The sequence below is a fragment of the Corvus kubaryi genome, unplaced genomic scaffold (assembly GCF_017639235.1).
Source record: "Corvus kubaryi isolate FWS band 111438036 unplaced genomic scaffold, C.kubaryi_AGA036_p1.0 124, whole genome shotgun sequence".
In the NCBI taxonomy this organism is placed as follows: Eukaryota; Metazoa; Chordata; class Aves; order Passeriformes; family Corvidae; genus Corvus; species Corvus kubaryi.
Genome location: NW_024580659.1, coordinates 2,911,088 through 2,932,423, shown reverse-complemented (window position 1 = coordinate 2,932,423; position 21,336 = coordinate 2,911,088). Strand labels below are relative to the sequence as shown.

Sequence of the window (21,336 nt, the reverse complement as noted above, 5' to 3'; positions counted from 1 at the left end):
TGTGGCCAGAGCTAGGCTCTAGGCCTGGGAGCTGTAAAGGACAAGCCTTACAGGTCAAGGCTGATGCCTTCATTGCTGCTGCCCAAGCCTGGCAGCAATTCCAGCTCTGCAGTGTGGAGGTGCTTGGTCATTATCCAGCTGCTTGGTTTGGGGCTCGTCCTTTGGTGCAGGTGATCCTAGTGAGTGGTGAGCTGAGTGTTTTATTCTTTACCCGAGGTCCCTTCTCCCTCAAGTATTGTTTGGTTTGGGTTTTTTTTTTTTTTTTTTTTGCAACTTGCCTGCCAGGAGCGGATTTCCACAGGGTCTCCAAGGGTGTTGATGAGGCTTGCATCCCAGCTGTGGGGAATGTAGTTTTTGGCCAGCTCCTTCATCCACTCCTCGGACAGTGCTGTACGGTAGTCTCCCTGCCACGAGAAACACCATCATAGCCTTTCTCTAAGTTGCAGCTGGTCTGTTGTGAGTATCTAAACCCTTCTGTTCCCATTCAAATGGGCCCTATGCAGCCTTTGGCACAAGTGGAGAGAGATCCTGGAAGGATCTCACACCCTTGTGTCCTATTCCTTTCTCCATGGCCAGGACAGCAGAGCTGCAAGCTGAGTGCTGAGCACTGCCCACTTACTGTGAAAGGGCCCAGGTAGGCCACAAAGCCAGCTGCAACCAGCACGTCCCCAGAGCTGTTGTTGATCTTGCCATCCAGGCTCTCCACGGTGTCCTGCCAGCGCACCTTCTCATCAGCCAAGCTGTTGATGAGCTGTGGGATAAGTTGCACACGTGAGAGCTGCTGTGTGGTCTAACTTTGTGTCCCGGACCTGCTGCTCTCTGGGTAATGCTGCAGGTGACTTTGGTGACCAGAGGTTGGGGTGGCCCCTGACATATTCTGAATTCTGTGTCTGGCTTTGAGCACCCAGTTCTGGGATTACTGAGCTGCTCTCAGCTGTCCTGGAGACCTATTACTAGTTGAGGAAGCTGTGCACAGGAGGACAGCAGCTTTTCACATCAGTGCCTGGCTAGCTTAGCTTTCCAGTCCTGTTGAGCTGCTGAGATCAGGGCAGGCAGCTTCAGCCTAGGATTGTCATGGATGTTTTCACCACTGTGGTGCGTGGTCTGAAATTGAGTTGCCTCATATAAGCAGGCAGAACCCAGCTCTGTCCCTTACCACATCAGCACGGGCCAATCGCTGCAGACACTGCTCACACTTCATCTCCAACTCCTCCTTATTGGCTTTGCAGGCCTCGTACTTGGCTTGCAGCATGGCAATGCCATCTTCAACCTCCTTCAGGCGTTGCTTGGCTTCATCAAGGACCGCCTGAGTGGCACGCAGGTCCTCCTCTGCCTCCCGCAGGGCTTGCTGGGGAGATGCACAAGGAATGGTGGATATGTTGGGCATGTGGTCAGGCTCTTTCCCAAAAGCCAGAGACCTTGGAGCAGGAGCTGGTTTTCCATAAAAGCACTTGCTGATAAGTGCTAGCTACTGATATCTCAATATCTCAGTCAATCCAATCCCTGGATGACAAAGATGTTACGTCCTGACCTGCAGAACGTGGTGATTCCCAGCATCTCCAGCAGAAGGGAGCAGCTGGTACTGTGTTCCTGAACACCGAAAGCAACTGGGTTGAACAGTCTCTTACCCGCTTGGGCTCCACGACCTTGGACACAAAGTGGTACTTGTGCATGGCACGCACCCACTGGCAGATGGAGGTACAGGCTTTGGACACCTTGGCGATGGCAGCTGGCTGAAACTCCTCATTGTCAATGTAGGGCTGGATGGCCTTGATCACATTGTCTGAAATATTGTCCTGTGAAGAATGGTGGGAGAGAAAGAGACTTCTCCTCAGGCAGATCTCTAGCATGCTCATCACTCAACTCCTAAGGGCTTCCCCCAGAGGCAGCAGCATCCCAGGACCTGACAGGGTGGTCAAGGCATCACACTGGAGCAAGAGGAATCGAATTGCTGCACGCTGAGGTCTGGGAGCCACAGCTGTGGGGTTGGGTAAATCCCTTCCCATACCACTTCTACATAGCTCCTCCACACAAAAGAGCAGAGGGACAGAATGTGAAGATTTGTGTGTCTGGGTCCCAGTGCCCAAGGCAATGAAGTGCACCCAACTGACATGAGGGCTTGCAGGCCAAATACACCCCCATCCTCAGTGTTGCCCACAAGGAGCTCAATTTGTTACTGCTGTGAGAAGGATGTCTGTGAGGCAATACCTTATCCCACTCACAGCCTCCTTCTGCCACTGCTTACCTTATCATAATCATACAGGCTGTTCAGGAACTGCACTGGGTCCTGGAGAAGGGCCCTGCCTGGCTCCCAGTAATCATCCACCTTGGTGCCTATCTTTTCTCCTGCCACCTTTTTGGGCTTTTTTCCATGCATAATGCAGACAGCTTCAATCACAATCTTCACACCAGGGGGAGGCCGCTGCAGGGCTCGTACCTGCAAAACCCAAATGGAAACAGTGGGTTAACTTGATTCTCTGGGAGATGGGGTGCTCATCCCTCCCTCAGCAGGGCCAGCGGAGACTGGGACGAGAGGTAGGACGCTTAGAGAATGCAATACGCAGGCAGGAAGGACAGAGGCATTTGAAGGGAAAGCTGGTTATCAGAAAGGGCATGGAGCAAACTAAATGTAGGCTGAAAGAGCCTGCTGTGATACCCTGATAGGTTTGTCCCTATTGGCTGAATGTATCTCAGCAAAGGAGCTAAATCTGTATGGCCCCAGGGAAAAGGCTGTATGGAAATGGGGCATGGGCAGGCTTTCCCCCTTGTTCTATGGGCTCTTGTTTGTCTTGTACCCCACCACAGCAATGCCACACCCCACGAGCTGGTCTTCAGCACTTGTGGAGTGCTGCTGCAGCACCCTTGAGATGACTGTGGTGTCAGAACCTCTGAGGATGACTCCTGCTTTATCCCTTCTAGTGCTCGACCATCCTTGCCATGTTCAGCTGGGGATATTCCCAGGCCTTCCCACTGGACACTGTCAGCAGAGCAGCGGACTTTATGGCAACGCTGAGGCTGATCTACCCCCACGCAGACACCCTCTGTGAGAAGGACTTTGAGTGGCTCTTTGACTGCCCTGAGACAAAGCAATTCCTCGAGTGGTTCTGCAGCATGGTGGGTGAGGAGAATGTACTGAGCCCAGCTGAGGTGGAGGCCTATGAGGCCCTGCTGGCTGCAGGCAAACCCATCTTGGAAGGAGATGCCCTGGAGGAGGCCTTGCGGATGTGCTGCCAAGTCATGCAGCTCCCAAGCATGATAGCAGATGAGGGGCCCTCTCAAGAGGCCCTGCAGCAGGAGCTTCAGGAGCTGAAGGACTATCGTGACTGTCAGCTCTGGAGGTACAGGAAGCTGCTGGCCTGGACAGACAAGCTGCAGCAGGAGCAGAAGTATTTGGAGGAGGAGGAGAATGTGGTGAAGCAGGACTTGAGGATGGCTCATATGGACCTGAAAGAAAAGATCTTCAAAACCAGAGCTGTCTTGAGCCAGGTCAGCCAGGCTGCAAAGCAGGTGTCAGAGTGTCAGGTGGGGATGGGCCAGCTGCCAACACTGCTGTGCCAGATAGATCTCGGCCCTTACCTGGAGCAAGAACAACAGGCCACCAATGCATTTGAGAGGTTCATCCAGCAGGTCCTACCAGAGAGTGTCCAGGCTCCAGATGCTTGGGAAGCAAGTGCACAGGGAGAGAGAAGCCTGAAGGAAGGGCTGAAGGCTGGGGCACAGATGGACTCATACTGTGAAATGCCACAAGAGAGAAGAGGAGCTCCTTATCAAGAATGCACAAAGACACCGTGGGGGGTGGCACCAACAAGCTGGGGAATATTGGCCCAAGGCTCAAAAGCAGAGCTGCTATTGGATGTGGGGAATGAGAGAGATGTGTTGAGCATGGAGAGTGAGGAGGAGAGAGATGGTAGCCAGGATTTCACAGAGAGAATGGACACCAAAAAAACATCAATGCCGAAAAGCCTTGGGACTGATGAAGATGAGCTACTGGAGGACCAAGACAGCTTCTGGAAGGAGCTGGGCCAAATAGAGACAGCATATATCTGTGCCCAGAGGGAGGTTATAGTCACGGCAGCAAAAGTGGAAGGTGCCTGTGCTGCACTGGAGTGGGCCCAAAGGACTCTGGAAGCTCTTGAGGATAACCAGGTAGGGCCAGTGCCCCCATTCCTCCACCATCCTTTGTGGCAGGGTCTGCCTGCGGCAGAGGCAGTCCCTCCTGCTGACCACTGGAGCACAGCTGACAAGCTGGGAGGGGGCGGCAGAGCCAGGCAGCACAGTGTCACCAGCCTATCTTGTGTCCCCCTGTGCAGCAGGCGGTCGAGGCTGAGCTCCGGAGCCAGGCTGCCATGCTCCAGAGGCAGCTGCACACCCTGCGCTTCGACATCACGCACACTCTGACACACCAGCTGCTGCCCCTGCTGAAGGCAGAGGCCCGGCGCCGCTTTCGCCTGCCCATCCTGCACGAGCACTTCAGCCGGGAGGCTGCTCGCCTCCAGAACATTGCCAGGAGGCAGGAGGCAGCGGCTGCGTGGCTGCCGAGCCAGCACAGCCGCCTGGATCTGCTGGAGCTCCAGCTGAAACGGGAGAGAAAGGAGCTGGAACAGAAGGCTGCTTGGTTGGAGAAGATCGAAACCATCATGAGGAAATCCCAGACTAGGCTGCAGGAGCAGCAGAACTACTTCAGAGGTGCCAGGTCCTCCCAAATGGGTCATCCACGCAAATGGATAGACCCCAAGGACCTCACTGCTATACGGTAAGGGCCTGAGGGGTCTGAGCACGAAGAACAAACTGGATGTGGGGGCAGTGGCATGGGAATGGCCGAGGCAGGCAGCACACCCAAGCTACCAGATAGACTAGCAGTGCTCTTCTGCCAGTGCAGCCACTGTGACTCCATGGTGGTGTGAAATTCCCCAGATCTGCTTCTTTCTGGCTGGCTTGGACTGAAGAAGCAAAGTACGGGCTTGGAGAGTGGAATGAGTACAGAGAACATAAGTTTTTCTAGAATACTCAGGTAGAGAGTGTAGAGGCAAGTCTTCAGCCATGGAGAAGGAGAGCTGGGCCACAAGAAAGCACAAGCTGCTTAGAGCAAGACCTTTCTCTGACTAGGTGCCCTGCATTGACTGGGTCTTCTCAGTCTTCCCCACACAGTTCTGGAGTAGCTGGTGCTGGTGTCTGTTGAAAAGAAATCACACACTGGCTCTTGAGCCAGCCTGGTCCTTTATGGTGCTCTTCCCAGAGCTCCATGACATGGGATGCTCATCAGGAGTGGCTGTCTTCTCATTGCTGACCCACATCTGCTTGCATCCCAGTCTTACAGTGCACAACAACCTCAGAGCCCTGATCTTCCTCAGCCCTGGTGCTGTACTCACAGCTCTGGCTGGCTGTCCTCTCTCACAGGCTCTGGGACATGCTGATGGGGGAAGTTCAGGAGAAGCAGCCCTTCCGCAGCTACGAGGCCTTGGCAGCCAAGTGTTCCCAGCTGGTTCAGGACAAGAAGGCACTGGAAGCCCAGCTGGAAGCTCCTGTACCCGAGGTGTCTGCCCTGGAGTCCTCCATAGAGGTGGTCTATCACCAGCTGTACAACAGCTCCAACCAGCTGCAGCTCTCCTCGCCGGTAAGGAAGCACTGCTGCACCCCTCTGCCATCCTCCTTGGGTGCAGGGGGGAGACCTCGCTGCCTCTCAGCCACAGAGGGAGGGCAGGTTGGCCTGATCCTTGCCTTGTCCCAAAAACCATCCGGTGAGGCAGTGGCTGGCTATGGGACACAGGTGATTCTCACTGTGTCTCACATGTGCTGTTCAGTGTCGAGATTGGGGTGCCTTAGCCAAGGTGTCCCAGTAAGCCACCTCTGCTCCTTGGACTGGGAGGGTTTGGAGGCCAGAGCTGGGTGGTTAGTTTGTTTCTGGGGGGCTGAGCTGTTCCACAGGTCTGAGGAAAATCCCTTTATTTCTCCATGTTCACATGAGTTTGGGCTCTGTCCCTTAGGAGATCACCAAGCTGACGCAGCAATTGATCATCATGCAGGACGACCTCCACCAAAAGCTGACAGACTTCCTGGGTGACTTGGAGGTGAAGCACAGGGCTCTGGAGAACCCCGTCCTGCAGGCAGAGCGCAACCTTTATGTGCAGTTTTACTGCGATGAGGATCGGCTGAGAGAGGTGGTGGAGGAGCTGGAGAAGCAGGCATCGGCTTCCTTCCCCTCCCGTGAGGGGAAAGGAGTAGGTCAAAGGGATCCTTGCTCCCTGCCACAGTAGTGGTGTCCTCTCTTGGTTGGGCTGGGTCCTTAATTCTGGACTGGGAGAGAACTCTGGTGGTCTCTGCTCCGGTGACAGGTTACTTGGGTCATGACCTGGCAGCTAGGTTTAAAAGAAACTGGGAACTTATTCCTTAAACAGTTTCCAGGGGCTGGTTTAGATGATGTGTAAGAAATTGATGCATCTTGTGGCATTGGAAGCCTTGGATAGACAAGACACCTCTCATGCCATCTTGACAAGAGGATGGGTGCTGGGGGCAAGAGGATCAACACTCTCTGTGCCTTTCCCCACTTTCTGGGGAAAGGGGTTTTGTATGTTTTTGGGAGAATAAAAAGGTCTGTTCCTCACAACTGCAGAGCAATCAATAAGCCTGTCCCTTGTGTGGTGAAATCTACTCACTGAGTGTGATCTCTTGGCTATGGGCTGTGATGCTTGCAGGCTCAGAATCACCCTTCTTTCTCTCACTAGCCTATTTCAAGCCAGCATTCCTTGAATTCAGCCTGCTACCTCCTCTCTGCCTGTGGTGGGTCCCTTTCCAAAGAGCCTGCAGGTTCAGGGTGCTGCCAGCTCTGTCCCTGTGCTGCAGTCAGCACTTGGGGTTGCTTGGTGGTCCCTGCTGCCTACCCCCATGGACAGGCACATGGGGCCAGCCCTCCTCCACAGCCTCTCCAGGACATGCTGGAAACACCCAGGAGCCCCTTACTGCCTTTCTGCCCTTCATTTTGCCTCGGAAGGAGTGAAGGTGAGAAGCTGCATGGGCAGCTGCCCAGAGTGAGCCCAGGGGGATGGATGGAGGGAAAGGCTGGGGACATTGCAAGCCTATTGAAGGGGAATTGCTGCAAAGGGACAGGCTGTCCTTGAGCAGACCCAGCTTTGCCACCCTCTCCCTTGACACAGTTACCTCTGTAACATCATTTCTGTTGAGGTTCTTGAGGCTGGCAAGAGCAGCATCCAGGGCTGGGAGGGCTTCATCCAAGTCCTTCTGAGCATCATCTGCAATGGCTTGGGCTTTCTGAGCTTTCTCATTGGCCTTTGCCTCCTCAGCCTGCACAGCACTTCTTGTCTCTTCAGCCACAGCTGTGTCCACCTGCAACACCATAGACAACCTCAGAAGCATGCTGGAGGCAGAGCTTGACTTGGCTAGGAAAGGATCACAGCTGTCCTGGCAGCTTGTGTGTCTTCTTCCAGCAGACCTCAGGGACCTAACTGCTGCAGGGGATGCCCTTCCTGCACCATACTGGGAGAAGGTTTTTGTCAGCCTGTATAAACCATCCACAAGCTCCAGCTCTGGCTGTGCCTGGGATGATGTTAGTCTTGCAGGAATTAGCTGCTCTACCCATCTTCCTACTGGCATGAGTAGAGGATGCATTGGGGGGGGGGGGGGGGGCCGCAAATTTGTAGGGAGATGGAGGAATAGGAAGATATGCTTAGGGGTTTGTTTCTAAAACTGCCACTTCTGCCTACCCCAAGGGTTAAAACACTACCAGGAGGTATATCTGCTTATCTGCTATGTGGAAATTTAGGAGATTGCAGATTCTTTCCCCTCTGCATGCAGAGCTGTATGATGTTAGTGTCCCTGTTGACTCTGGCCCAGTGTGGCCATCCCACAGTAGGAGATGGGCAGGGAGGAACACAAGGAGAGAAGGCAGTGACAGCCAACACAGAACAGTTCCCTTTTCTGAAGTGGCATGAGTGACTGTGTGATGATCCCTGAGGTATGGGATCATCACACAGTGATGGGGGATAGGCTGCAGCTGGATCAGCTCCCTGGGAATGGGATGTGAAGAAATGATCCTGTTCAACAACAGTCTGGCTTAGAGCTGCTCAGCCCACCTGAGGATTGTGTTAGTGTTGCTAGACTGTGCTTGCAAGGGCATGGGAGCTGGGAGCTCGGCTGCCTGACCCCTGGGTGGTGGTTTCAGACAGGGGCATGGGAGCCATCGCTTCTGCAACAAGTGGTGCTCACCTGCAGCAGAGCAGGACCCCAGCAGGAGGCAGTTTTTGCTGTCAGTGCAGCTCTGCACAAATATCTGCTGTGCCAATCTGAGGCGTTTTTACCTCTGATCAAGCAGGATTTTGCACAATCCCTGCCAGGCCTCTCCAGCCTGTGTCGAGTCCAGTCTGAGTGTCAGAGTTAGAAAGTGCAGGGCTGCCCAGCAGCGGTACCTTTATCTGTTCTATGGTTGCCTCGGTGTCCTTGGCTGCCTGGGCCAGGAGAGGGCGGGAGGACTCCAGCTCCTCCTGCATCTTCGCTACATCCTCTGCTGTTCGCAGGAGCTGTGGGAGCAAAGCAGAGTTAAGAGCAGGGCCAGCAGCCATGGAAAGCCCTAGGAAAGGGCTGTGCTGCCCTGGAGGGTGCTCCCTGCCGAGCATCGGGCTGTGCAAGGCACAGCTCTTGCCCTGGTCCCTGCTAAAGCAACAATCTGACACTGTGGTGAGCTTGTAAACAGTAGTGCCTAATGCTACCTGCACGTTAGGCATCATTTCATAAGCTCATGGCAATGAGGCAGCAGAACAATGTTTCTGTTAGAGGGCTTTCAATTACAAGGTCAGTAAGGAACATCCTGAGAGATGAGCTACACAGAGGTCTGTGGTCGCCTAAGACTGGGGATCATTATTCTTTCAGAGCCATTGCAGACTCAGACCTTCAGAAAGACTGGCCCTGGCAGAAGGCATAGTTCTCACTTGCTTTAGCCTGAATTTTTTCCTGTTACACAGGATGTGTAGGACATCTCACTGCATCTCTGCAGCTATAAATACACTGCTCAGAGTGCATAAGGGGTGGCCTCAAAACTTTCCTGGGTATGAGGGACAAACCTTGTCCAGGCCACTTTGCATCCTGTTCTTGGCTGTCTTCAGTTCCTGTTGCTTCTTTCCAATGAGGGAACTGAATATGCTGAGGAACTCCAGGTAGCTTTTGGGAGTGATATAATTGTGTCTGCCCAGTTCTGCTAGGAACAACTGGCACTTCTTTGCCACACTCTGGTGGATTGCTACACATACTTGAATCTACAAGGAGAAAGGAAAGAAGCAATCTTATTCAGCACTGAACATGTGAAAGGCAAATCCATGTGATGCCCAGAGAGAGCAAAAGGGGCTTATGAAGAACCAAACTGTACAGTTACAGCAGAGCTCATGTGTGTGTGTGGGCTTTAGTGCCCTAGAGGGGTAACAAATGGCCAAGCCTGTTTCAAGGCATACAAAAGCTATGCAGTTCTGCATTTGAATGATCCTGCCATGGCACATTTCTGCTGTGGGGTAGGACACTTTTGAAGGTGTGCCCTGCATCCATTGTCTTGGTGTATTCAGAGACACAGCACACTGAACAGACGGGAGCAGATTATTCCCGAGGATGCACCTACCATCCCGCTGATATCTTCATTACCGCTACCAAGAAGTGGGATTTCACTCAGGAAGGAGGAGGCAACGGTCTGCAGGGCTTCAGCAGGCCACTCATTGAACCAGTCAATGGTACAGCAGTTCACAAGAGAAGGGAACTGCCTCAAGCGTGCGCGGAACACTTCTCCGATGGGGCTGAGGGCGAGGCATGCAGAGATGTGTTACAACTGGCTCCAAATAAAAGGACAAAACAGCTTTCCTTCTACAGAACCACCCTGAAGCCTTGCAGAGTAAGAGGGACAGGAATACACCCAGGGAAGGAGGGAAAAGGGGAATGAAAGTTCAGGCAGTGAGCTGCATGCCCAAAGGTACACGTCTGAGCCCATTCCTTGGCAGTCCTCGGGATATTCTGGAAGTATTAAGATGGTTTATGGGTCCCTCCCTAGGGAGAACACTTAAGCGATAAGAAATAAATGTGCTCTGAAGTTTATTTCAAGCAGGTGGGTGCAGGGATCACATCACCAAACCAGAATCATGGGCCTGATTTTTCTACTTGTTCTTGCACTGGGAATGCCCTGTACCTTCTGGTATCCCTCCTGCAAGGGAGCAAGCTGCTTATGGACTGTGCATTAGATTCATAAGCAAACATGGTGCAACTGAGCCCCAAATTCAAGATATGTCTGTAACAAATGGCTCAGTGGTGCAGGGAGGAAGAGGTACCTTGTGTTTCATCTGAATCACACATAATCATACTCTTGAAAATTTCAAACTTTGTCTTGAGACCAGCAAAGTGTTTAAAAAAAAAAAAAGTATTTAGTCCTAGGGTAAGGTGTTCTGCATACCATATTCCTATTCTTTCTCCACTCCAAAGTCTGGGGCTCGGAAATAAAGATCCCATTACACAGTGAAGCAAGGCAAAGGATAAGGAGGGAATAATTAACATTAAAAGCATGGAGCTGTAGGCCTGAAGTGTACCTCATGCACAGGACCATGTGGATATTGCTGCGAACCCGGGCTGTGTATGCAGCCATCAAATTGGCCTTGGTGGGCTGCTGCCCTAGATCTCGAACAATAGGCTTCATAGCTGTCAGGATCTGGTCTTGGTCCTCAGGATTGTAAATGTTAGGAATGTCACCAGAGTTGAGCAAGTTGTTGATATCTTCGAGGAAGGATTCACTTTTAATCTAAGTAGATGATAGGTAAAAAAAAAAAGCAGTTTCTTATGTCAGAAGGCAGTCATGTCTCACATGCCATGGAGATAATTTCTGCATAAATACAGCCCTCAGCCTCTGTAATAAGAAACATTTCTGTGATCACTTGACTCCAGAAAGGCACACCCTGATTCTTGTCCAGCACTTCCCATTAAACAGCCATATTCAGCCATTTCAGGTGTGGGAGGGTGTGTTTGAGAACAAACCTCCTTCTGCCCATTCCGTGCCTCCTTACAGACCAACTGAGCTCAGGCTCTTGCTCCCTGCCTCTGCAGTGAGACCTCAGACACCTGGTTGCTCCGGGTCTTCGTTCCTCCAGCACAGAACTCTTCATTATTAAAATAAAGCTTATCAATGTGGGAGACAGAGTAATTGTAGGGATGTGTCACAGGCTGTGGGACGATCTCCCTCCAGCACTACACTCACCTCTCCACCTTTGCTAAATCAGAAATACACAGCATCCATCTCCTTGACTAAATGTACCCTCCTGGGCCCCTTTGCTCCCACATATGCTTCTCACTGCAGGGAAAAGGCTGCAGGAACAAGCAGCATTTGACTGATGCTCATCTCCCTGCTTAGGGCTTCGCCACAAGGGAATGGTTCCTATGATAATGAAGGCAGTAAAAAAGCCTATGGGGAACATAACTGTGATTCCAGAAGTGGAAATTGGCCTACTCATTAGCAAGTTACAGTTTACAGTTACAAGCCAGCATTATCCTGTGGAACCAGCAGGAGTAAGGTCCTAAATCTACTCTATTTTTGAAAAGGAAAAGAATCGTTTTACTTAGGACTTCTGATATCAGTGGCCAACATAGTGCTTAGCTTCAGACAGCTAAAATCTGTGTACCCACCAAACCCTTGGATGGAGCTGAAAGGAGCTTCCTTGAGCTAGAGAAAAATCCACCCACTCACACACAGCTCTACAGACCCTCTAGCAATAAATGCACCACCTCCAGTTTCCCCGAGGCTCTTTTATAAGATGATGAATACAGGCTACTGAAGAAATATACAAGTTGTGTCTGGTTTGTGTCAAGCTCCTTAATACTCTGCAGGGGAATTTATTGAGCTTGGAGATGTGTTTTTAACTCCTTTTAAGATGGAATCCACCATGCTAATACTCCTGTACCTGTGTGTCTACAAATAGGAAAGTCTTGGGTAGACTTTGAAGGCCTGCCTTCATCATGATCTTCCTCACATCATCTCGCCATTCGGTCATGCCGTAATTTTTGGACAGTTCAATCTGGAAACATTCATTTTCTGCCCTAAAGGAAAGAGAAGCCTGTGGAGTTACATCAGATTAAAATACCCTCTTCTGTCAATTCCCAGTATGTGTTGTGTACTCAAGGGGAAAGGACTCAAGCAAGTTGTTCTCCCACAGTGAGTCCTGAGCACACGCTTGTCCTTATGCACCAAGGACAGCCACCAACCCAGGAACATGTTTTACACAAAGCAGAGATACCAGAGCTAGCTAGAAACCCAGTGCAGATGTGCATGTTAATTGAGTCCTAGCTCTTGACTCATTTGAGGAGTCAGCAGCCAGAAAAACATGTAACTGGCAGTGGGAAGGACAGAAAAAGAGATTCTCTGAAGGCAGCCCCAATGGAGCTGCTCCACATTACATGCATAGGTGGGAGTGCATTACTTACATGTGAGATGCCAGTCTGGTGAGAGACTGTCTCCCACTTCCCCCAACACCCAGGAGAAGAGCATTGCCCGGAGCCTGCCGCAGAATCCGGCTGATTCGGCAGATGTGCTGTATCGCATCCATGAAAAGCACAAGCTTCAGTTCTGGGGTGTTGCTTTGATTGTACTCCTCCAGGTAGTCTTCAATCACAAGCTTCAGCTGTGGGTAGAAATGCTCAGTTGTGGCTACCAGATAAAATCAATTGTGTGTGGAGGGGGGGTTACTGTCTGCCGGCACAGCCAGGACTAGGGGAGGGCAGAGCCTGGTGCTTAACAGGGTCTGGGAGCAGCTCTCCTCCATGCTCCTATAAGGAACTGCCACTGGATGGGCTGAATTCAGTTAGTGGTGGTGGCAGTAGCTGCTCAATGGTGACCTTAAACTGACTCAGGCAAGTGACTATAGTCTGCTGTTCCCAACAGTGCTGTTTGCCTTGAGCAACAGCAGGGTGTAGTTCAAAATAAAAGAGCTTATGGCTGCCTGATCCATACTGCTCCAAGGCTTCCCTCTGGGTTAGCTCCCTTGCTCTATAGCTGACCACTGCCTGCTGCTGAATCCTGTGGTTAGGATCCTGGCTGGAAAGCACAGGTGCCGGGGAAGAAAACAACACTGGCTGTAGATGGGTACAGTAACACACTCCTCTCCCAGTCCAGCCATCACATGGAATAGCTGCAGAAGCAGTTTCTCCTGCCCTTCCCAGGGCTCTCTTCAACAGCACCCTCAGGCCAGAGAAGGAGATGAAGCATGAAGACATCTGGGATTTGATCCTACCCCCTCACCAATCTCACTGTGAAAGCAACACTAGCTGGAATTCATACAGTGCTGAGATCCCTGCCTAGATGCCTAAGTGCTGTGTGCATCAGTGGGGACTGTGCAGCTGCCTCTAAGTCTGGCTGTCTCGGTGGAGGACAGGCCTACCTACTTTGTGAAAGGGATTGGAAAGCTCAGTTAATTACCAGTCCTTGTCACACAGCTATCACAAGAGGAGAGACGACAGAATAATCATCTGTTTCTGATAATGAGAGCAAAAGGCACCACTCATTGCCTTTGCTTAATTACCACTACCCAAGTACTCCCAGTATCTTCTCCAACAGGGAGTCTGGCAGTAACATTAATTACTTGTAAAGGTCAATTGTGAAGTCTTTAATGGCAAAAGTAGTATTGTTTGGGGGTAATGTGCCATTTCTTTCCAGCAAATTTCACTTTTCTCTCCCATGTGTGGCTCATTTGGGAGATTTGGCATAGCAGGCTGCCTCCAGGATTGCAATGAAGAGACAGCTTGTTCCACCTCAACTGCCCATCACAACACATGCAGCCACTGTTCATATATGGGGTAGGATTTCTCAAGAGACCCCTGGGAGGGTTTGTGGTTTCAGACACCTCCAATTAAAACACTGCCATTGTTACTATTACTGTTTTCCATTGTTTATAGAAGACCGGGAAGATGCGAATGTACTTCACAACATGATTCCCAGGGTCCTTACCTTATCCTGGCTGTCGATTGCTTGGTATACTTTGACATTGGCACCTGGCTCCATGAAGTCTCCAAACAGAACTGGCAGCGTGGGAATGACCTCCTTAAAAGTGGTGCCAAACTCCTCCATCTTCTTCGTCATTAGGTTGTCAAACCAGCTCCGGTCCTCGTCACTGACCAAGCGATCACGGAACACTCGGCAGCTCTCATGGTACCACAATCTCAGCAGGTGCTCTTTGTTCTGGTAGGAAATCCCAGCAAAACAGCCCCCGTGAGAGAAGCAGAGAAGTGTTATGAGCATTGCTGTCAGGAAAGCTGGTTCCTGCCCAGCATGTGGCCAGCTCCACTCCTGTTAGAAGGCAGCTGGAGCGGAGAAAGAACTGGGCGGAGGAAGCTGCTTTCCCTTCTCCTCTCAAAAACAACTCTTGTCAAAACAGCTGCTTTGCAGAGAGCTCATTACAGCTTCAGCTTATCCTCCTCTATTTGTCCATATGTCAGGCTTTCTTCGAGAGATTTAAATTTTATGTTCTTTGTTTTTATCTTTCCCCAGTTTGATTTAATTTTTACAGTTTTCTTGTGTGTTTTATGAAAGATCCTCTTACTTGGTTGATAGCACAGAACCTATAGTACTTAGGGCCTTAAGTACTTCCAGTGATAATTCAATCTCTACTGGCCAGGCTGGAGCCAGAGCAAGGTCCTCAGGAGAGCTGAAGGGGCAGAAGCCTCCACTGACAGAAGCAGGTAATAGAACAACACTTCTGCCCCTGCTTGGTCCCTGTCTGATCCCCCATGGCTCCATCCAGCCCTGAATGGGTGGGCTGTGTCCTACTGACTCCCTGTGGCCACTCACCTGCTTCACCATGCCAAGGAAGGCCTGTGATGAAAGGGGGGTCTGCCTTCTACTGGTACTAAGCAATAGCCAAAGGGGAGGCCACCACACCCATTGAGCAGTATCAAAATGCATCTCCAAAGGGAAATTGAAGCCTGTTTTCAGGCCTGTGGGTGAGGCCTCAACTAGAACATTTCTGGTCTTGCCCTGGGTGGCAGGGCTGTGCTGATGGGAGGACTCACCTCGACCTTGCTGGGCTCAGCCATGAGCATGCCCTGGAACACCTTTGAGAGGTCTCTCAGGTTGAAGGTGTAATGTGACTTTGCTGGCGTGGGCAGCAGCTGGGATGTGATGGTCAAATACACGGAGATTGTGGCATCTACTAAGGGCTCATTCAAGTCTTTTACTGCATCTGCTCCTGCTGCAGAGACAGAAATAGTGGGAGAGGATGTCAGGATAGTGACTCTGGGCTGAGAAGGTCCTTGCAGTGCAGGAAGGTGGCTCTGAGTGTCAGAGGTGCTGGCTAGGACTTGGGCAGAAATGCACTTTTTTCTGCTTTTTTCGGCAGAGACACTGAGGGACCTGACCAAGCACCTGCTCACTGCAGTGGACAGCTGCCAGTGGGTTTATCAACTAATGTGAATCAAATTTGGGAGTGGAAGAATGTTTCACAATGATTCTGTGGTGTGAAGACTTCATGCCCCCCAGGAACAGAGGAGGCACTGCCAGACAGGTGATGCCTACCTGAAATATTCCAGACGGATTTTCCTTCTCCCTCCTTGCATTCCTGCTGTGAAATCTCAGCTACTTTTGAGCTAGAAGGTTTGAATGCCCTCTTAGCTAAACCCCCTGCAATTTACTATGCCCAGCAAATGCAAAGCCACTGAGGAATAATTTCTTATGCAACAGTCTGGCAAGGTTTAAACACAGCTGCCAGTTTTAGAGCATAATTATTTTTTTTCTCCCAATGAAGCTTATTACAAACACTCCTGGAGAAGTAGAGCCCTGTGACACCCCAGCATTTTGCATTGTTTTGCATTATTTCAAAAATCCTTTAGTTTCTCTCTAAACTGCAGCTAGATGTTTCAGTGTGCCCCTGAAATCACAGTCAGGTACTGGTGCTTCTGAATATTGCAAGCACTCAGAAAGCTCTGCTTTGCTTCTCCCATAGCTGACTATTCTCACTCCTTTCTACTGGCATATTTGCAGATGAGGGCATATTTGCAAAGATGATCCTAAATTCCCACCCTGTCAAGTATAAGAGGACTCATTTCACTCCAAATGAACCCTTTTTTCATGGTGGCTGTAGCACCATGCTCAGATCCACCCTACTCAGCTGTCTACAGGCTGCAGCAGATGGAGAGTAACAGAAGGCTCTGCTTCCACAGAAGGCTGTTGTCTGGGCAAGTGTCTGCCTGCTGAGAGCACAGGTAAGTTGTGCCATGCTGTGCCCACCAGCTTGTTCTGTTCACAGTCTCTCTCATCTTTCTGCTCTTACTTACGCACTGGATTTCTGTAACTTTTTTCTCCTAGGAGTCCATCTAGAAAAAGACAAAAAAATGAGTTCCAGCTTAACCTATTGAGGTTAAGAATAGCATTGTCCATCACAAAAAAAAATCCTCTTTGAAAGGCCCAGGCTATAGGATAACATAAGCAACAGTGAAAGCCAAAGCTAAAGTTTGCTGATTTGCACCAGCTGAGTTTGGCCCTGAGACTAAACAGTGTATGAGCTCTCTGTTTGCTAAGCCTCATAAAACACTTTCCCTAAAGCATCTTCAAGCAACTACTCCAAGTTCCAGTTTTCAACACTTTGATCAGATCATCAATATTAATTCCTCCCGTTCCAAACTCCATTATCATCTGGTCGACTTGCAACATGAGGAGAAGGTGGCAGTTTTCTGCAGGACTTACCCATCCAGCTGCCAAGGATGGTGGAGAAGATCTTCTTCTTGCTGCTGTCATCCATCTCGGTGAAGGAGAGGTAGTTGAAATGGCGAGTGAGGCGTGGGGTGACAGGATTCCTTCCCCCTCCAGGAGGTCCCATGGCACAGACAAAATTAATATCTACCAGCCTCTTAAAAGTACCTTGGAGAGTGCAAAATCAGGAATGAATGCTGAGTTGTAGCTAAAAACCCTCGCCAGAAATCTCCACAGCAGGTACACGTATCTAACAGGCCAACTCTTGCCAAGAGCTCTGGGCACAGGATCTGGCTCATACCGATCTGTTTCCGGTCGTACCAGCCCTGGTGGTCCATCCACTGCCGCAGCAGCTCGATGGGTGGCTGAGCTCCGTACTGCTCCAGCATGGGCATGTTCAAGTCGTCGATAAAAAAGATGAAGTACCGACCAACTGGAGGCCCGAACACTCCCTTCCGCCTGCAAGGACAGAACCAGTGTCAGGACAACTCCTATTGCAAAGGTACTCCTAACTTGATCCAAAAGCATCTTTTTTTCCTCTGGATGCTTCCTGAGTCAACAGTTTCAGCTATTTTTACACTTGATACACTCCTTTGTAAGGGCCTTTGCATGGAAAAGATCTGGAGCAATGTTCCAAGCTTCTTTCCAAGCACGGGTGAAATCTTGTCTACTTATGCAAAATGCCAAGGAGTAAATGGGTGCATATAAAAGCAAAGCTTGAGCCCACGAACCTGTTGGAAACTTCCAACCAGCGGCTGACCAGGGAGGCGAAATGGAAGCTGTTTACTGTGGGGAGTAGGACTGCGGGTGGGCAGCCACATTTTCTCCCTTCATCACTTTCTGTAAAGATCCCACACCAGGGTTTGCAAACACCTGTGCTGTGAAATGTAGTATTTCTGGAATAACTAGAATTGGAGCAACTTTTACCAACCCTCACTAATCCTTCTCACTTTCCTGCCATTATAACAAGCTATTATTGGCCCTCACAATCCCAGCTCAGATGTGCTGTGTGGAGTACTTGTTATCCACAGCTGTACATGCTCAGGGCCCCTTCAGGTCTTGGGATGAAACTAAATAGCCCAGTTGATAGAAACACTGAGCTCAGGGATACTGCCCTTGCACACACAGAAAGGAATCTTGCCTCTTATCCAATTTGCTGTCGATGAGATCCTGGGTTTGGTTAGCAGAGGTGCGTGCTGAAAACATCAGGAAGTGGGTGATGTATTTGTTAGGCAAGTTCTTCAAAAGCTTGTCTGCAACTGTGAGAGTTTTCCCTGTGCCAGTGGGACCAATGCAGAGAACCTAGAAGCACAATCAGCAATGCAGCATAATCACAGGCAAGCAGTCTGTGTTTCCCAGCACTCTGACATTTGCTGGAGGAAATGCAGATTACTGCTCTGTTAGGCATTTAAAGGTTGGGAGAGGACTGTTGGCCTTGCTTCTTCAGTAAGGTCAGCTGCCCAACACCAACGTCTCTTGGTGTGGATGGAATCCAACCAGAGAAATATGAAATGGAACTGTAGGAAACAGGTAAAGAGGGATGGTGATGGGCTATCTAGCAATTGCTGTGTTTTGATCGAACAGCTGAGTGTTGATATTCCTTTGGGGTGCTGCCATGGTGCCTGGGGACTGAATGGATAACTCCTAGTGTTTAAACACAGATTGGAGCAGAGGAATACAAATCTGTGGGAGTGGGAAATAATCTCAAAGTATTAGGTAGCTGTTAAGTTCTGACTGCACTGGGAGAGGAAGAGGCTGAATCAAAAATTCGAAGACAAGGCTGGGCACATACTGGCTTATAGTTGGTGAGCAACAGCTCCAGCAGATAGGCCATTCGGACTGTGTTCATTGTGGGCACAATAATGTCACAGAAGTTGGTGTCTGGAACCATGGTGAACTTTGCTGTAGCATCCAGCCACACCTCCCAGCGCACCTGAAAGATTGGAGTCTGCTTAGAGGGGGCAATTGCATCTATCCCTTCTAGGAAAACTATTGCTGCTCTTTTCCCTGTCACCACTCCCTGTGTAATAGCTTGGATTCTGATGAGAAATTCAGGTTTCCAGCCCCTCTGTTGAGTCTTGCCACCCTTACCTTTCTGTATGGCAATGCTGGGAGTGTTCGATTCGTTACTTTTGGGAGGGACAGAGCCCAAGAGTTAGAGGTTATTACCCCAGCAGCGACACACCTGCCCTCCCTCCTGAGAATTGGGATCAAAGCGGGATGGAGCACTTGTGGTATTTGCAAGAACAGGAATTCTGCCCATGGCAGAGGGCCGAAGGGGGCTTATCTGGGATCCTGTCTTCCCATTCCGTGCCATCGCCCACGTTGCACTCAGAGGCACGTGAGATTTTCTACTTGTACAAGACATGGATCCCTTGTGCTAGATGGAAGCTGCAGATGAACCTCCCAGAGGCCACCGTACAAATGAGACAGAGGTTCTGCCAGGGCTGTGCTGGAGAATACAGGAGAAAATCTACATTCCTGACCACCCCATGTGGCCTTCCCACTGAGACCACACTGGCACCTTCTGCTAAGCATCTGACACTCATGTAGGGTTCTTTTCTTTCACTTCAGGAAGGGGAAGCATTTTCCCTCCTTTTTAAATTCATTTTAGCCCAGAGTCTGGTGACTGTCAGTCAAGATGACCCTGACATGCCCTACACTGCTGTCTCTTGTGAAAAGGAATATTTGTCTGCCTTGCTGCTACTCCAGACTCTGCTGCACACAGCTCTTCTGCTGTTGTTCACTGCTTTCTAACACAGACAGATCTATCCGTCTGAGCTTCTCCCTGTCCTCCAGCAGCCACACCTGTGCCACCTCTGACTTTTCTGAGCACTGACATGGGCACTCAGGTCTCAACTGACCAGCTCTTGGCTCAGCTTTGAAAGATCTGGTTCACAACTCTGAAGGCAAGAAACTGCCTTCTTGATTCAATGAAAAGCTTAATTTTGATTTAAACATTCTTGTTTGCTTCCTTTAGGCCTTTCTTATTTGCCCTTGATGAGAAAATCCTACCAAATCCTGTAGGACTGTGTTGCTTCCTGGTCCCTCCTCCTAAATTACCTAGCTTGGAATAAAAAATGAAATATTTTACCTCTCTAACTACTTCCTCATCCACATCTTCTTCAGTACTGCTAAGTCCAGCATCATCCAGTTTATAGTCATAAACCAGTCCTTCTTCTGGGAAGAGTAACCGGATCTGTGAGAATAAAGCTGTGGTGAACCTGGCTGCCACTCAGCTGAATTCTCAGGAGGATATGCACTACTTCAAGGAAGACTTTACTAATGGGATGCTACCCAGGCCAGGGGGCTCAGGTCTCTCCCAGAACTTCCAGCTCCAGGGGTCCCTATGAGAAAGTGGCATACCAGATGCCAAGAGGAAGTCCATCCAAAGCCTCCAGGCATTCAGCTCTGATCCCCATTCCTCACTACTAATTCTTCTATAACGAGAGAAGATCGGCTTTTCCTTTACTCACCCTTTCCTTTGCCATCTTATTCCTGAGCCATGAGCTGAAGGCCTCACGACCTGCGGAGTCTCCAGTAGCGCCCACACTCCAGATCAAGGCAAATATAAACCAAGGTTCGATCAGCTCTCCCATACGAGCAACCTTCTCCCGGGGAATCGTCTTAAATCCCTTAGAACCAGAGACAAGCAGAAGAAAAATTCTCAAGTGTAATTGAGGTGCACAAACCCCAGACTCTCCTTAATTTGCTCATAACTCTATTTAGCTTCTATGTAGTTTTTTCTAGCCAGTTTTTCACAGGCCTTGTTAATACATTCTGTGGATTAAAATTTGTTGTTTCATTGGTGTACTTGAGAGACTCTCTTTGCTGAACTAACGTCACTCAACAGGAGCTGGGAGAAGAATTTAGTCTTAGGTTTTTAATTTGAAAATTGCCCAGCCTTCTTCAATACTAATTCTCAAAGGACTTGCAATCTGAAGTGCATCACTGCTCAGCTCTGATCTCTGCTTTCCACTCATTCTCCAATTCCCTCTGCTATAAATAAAAGTGAACCTCTACCCTCCAGCCTGGTAGGCATGGAGCTTATCTTGTGTTCCTTCAGTGGGCAGAGCATAATCCTTCCAGGTTTACTTGTGCTTTCCTGGATGTTGTAATACCTTCTGCCACATAGATGAGCTACAGCACGACCTTTCTGCACCAACATCTTGTTCTCTGGTGACTAACCCTTTCCATGACTTAGTGTCCTTAAGAGTTACAGGCACAAGTAACAGTGATAGAGGTAGCAAAATCTACCTTAATGGGAACGAAAGGCTGATACAAACATTCCAAGAGCACGAGGAGGCTCCTTGTGAGGTTACTGTCCGTTGAGGCAATTACCTCCTTCACAGAGCTTCGTATAAAGTCGATGGCCTCCTGGAAAGACAGGTAGGGACAGCTTAGTGTCACCATCCAGCACAGCTGTCTATGGTTTTATCTTCTTGCTCACCTCCATCATGTTATGTTTAGCAGGGAGAGTGTGACTGAGAATGCTGCCATTTCCAACTGCATCCCAAGTACTACTGTTTTGTCTGGAGAAAAGCAAGCTGAACCCCTTGTTCAAGTCTTAACACCAAGAAACCTCTGGGCCTCCCTTTTGGTTCTGTGCAACAGTTACGTTCATCTTGTGC

At 49.9% G+C, this 21,336-nt stretch overlaps 1 protein-coding gene across 1 annotated transcript in view; it reads right to left on the bottom strand.

The window, feature by feature from the left end:
• DNAH1 (dynein axonemal heavy chain 1) overlaps positions 1–21,336 on the bottom strand; it is a 71,482-nt gene that overhangs the window by 9,229 nt on the left and 40,917 nt on the right. Inside the window, exons 39-60 of the mRNA XM_042019827.1 lie at positions 20,963–21,082; positions 20,182–20,340; positions 19,800–19,904; positions 18,498–18,638; positions 17,847–18,007; positions 17,007–17,164; positions 16,700–16,873; positions 16,291–16,329; positions 15,031–15,209; positions 13,970–14,200; positions 12,451–12,647; positions 11,931–12,066; positions 10,569–10,777; positions 9,617–9,788; positions 9,072–9,263; positions 8,421–8,531; positions 7,156–7,341; positions 2,246–2,437; positions 1,629–1,796; positions 1,157–1,348; positions 620–751; positions 279–404 (exon numbers count right to left, since the gene is read on the bottom strand). Coding sequence (XP_041875761.1) covers positions 279–404; positions 620–751; positions 1,157–1,348; positions 1,629–1,796; positions 2,246–2,437; positions 7,156–7,341; positions 8,421–8,531; positions 9,072–9,263; positions 9,617–9,788; positions 10,569–10,777; positions 11,931–12,066; positions 12,451–12,647; positions 13,970–14,200; positions 15,031–15,209; positions 16,291–16,329; positions 16,700–16,873; positions 17,007–17,164; positions 17,847–18,007; positions 18,498–18,638; positions 19,800–19,904; positions 20,182–20,340; positions 20,963–21,082 — 3,480 coding nt within the window. The remainder of the gene's footprint in view (positions 1–278; positions 405–619; positions 752–1,156; positions 1,349–1,628; positions 1,797–2,245; positions 2,438–7,155; positions 7,342–8,420; positions 8,532–9,071; positions 9,264–9,616; positions 9,789–10,568; positions 10,778–11,930; positions 12,067–12,450; positions 12,648–13,969; positions 14,201–15,030; positions 15,210–16,290; positions 16,330–16,699; positions 16,874–17,006; positions 17,165–17,846; positions 18,008–18,497; positions 18,639–19,799; positions 19,905–20,181; positions 20,341–20,962; positions 21,083–21,336) is intronic.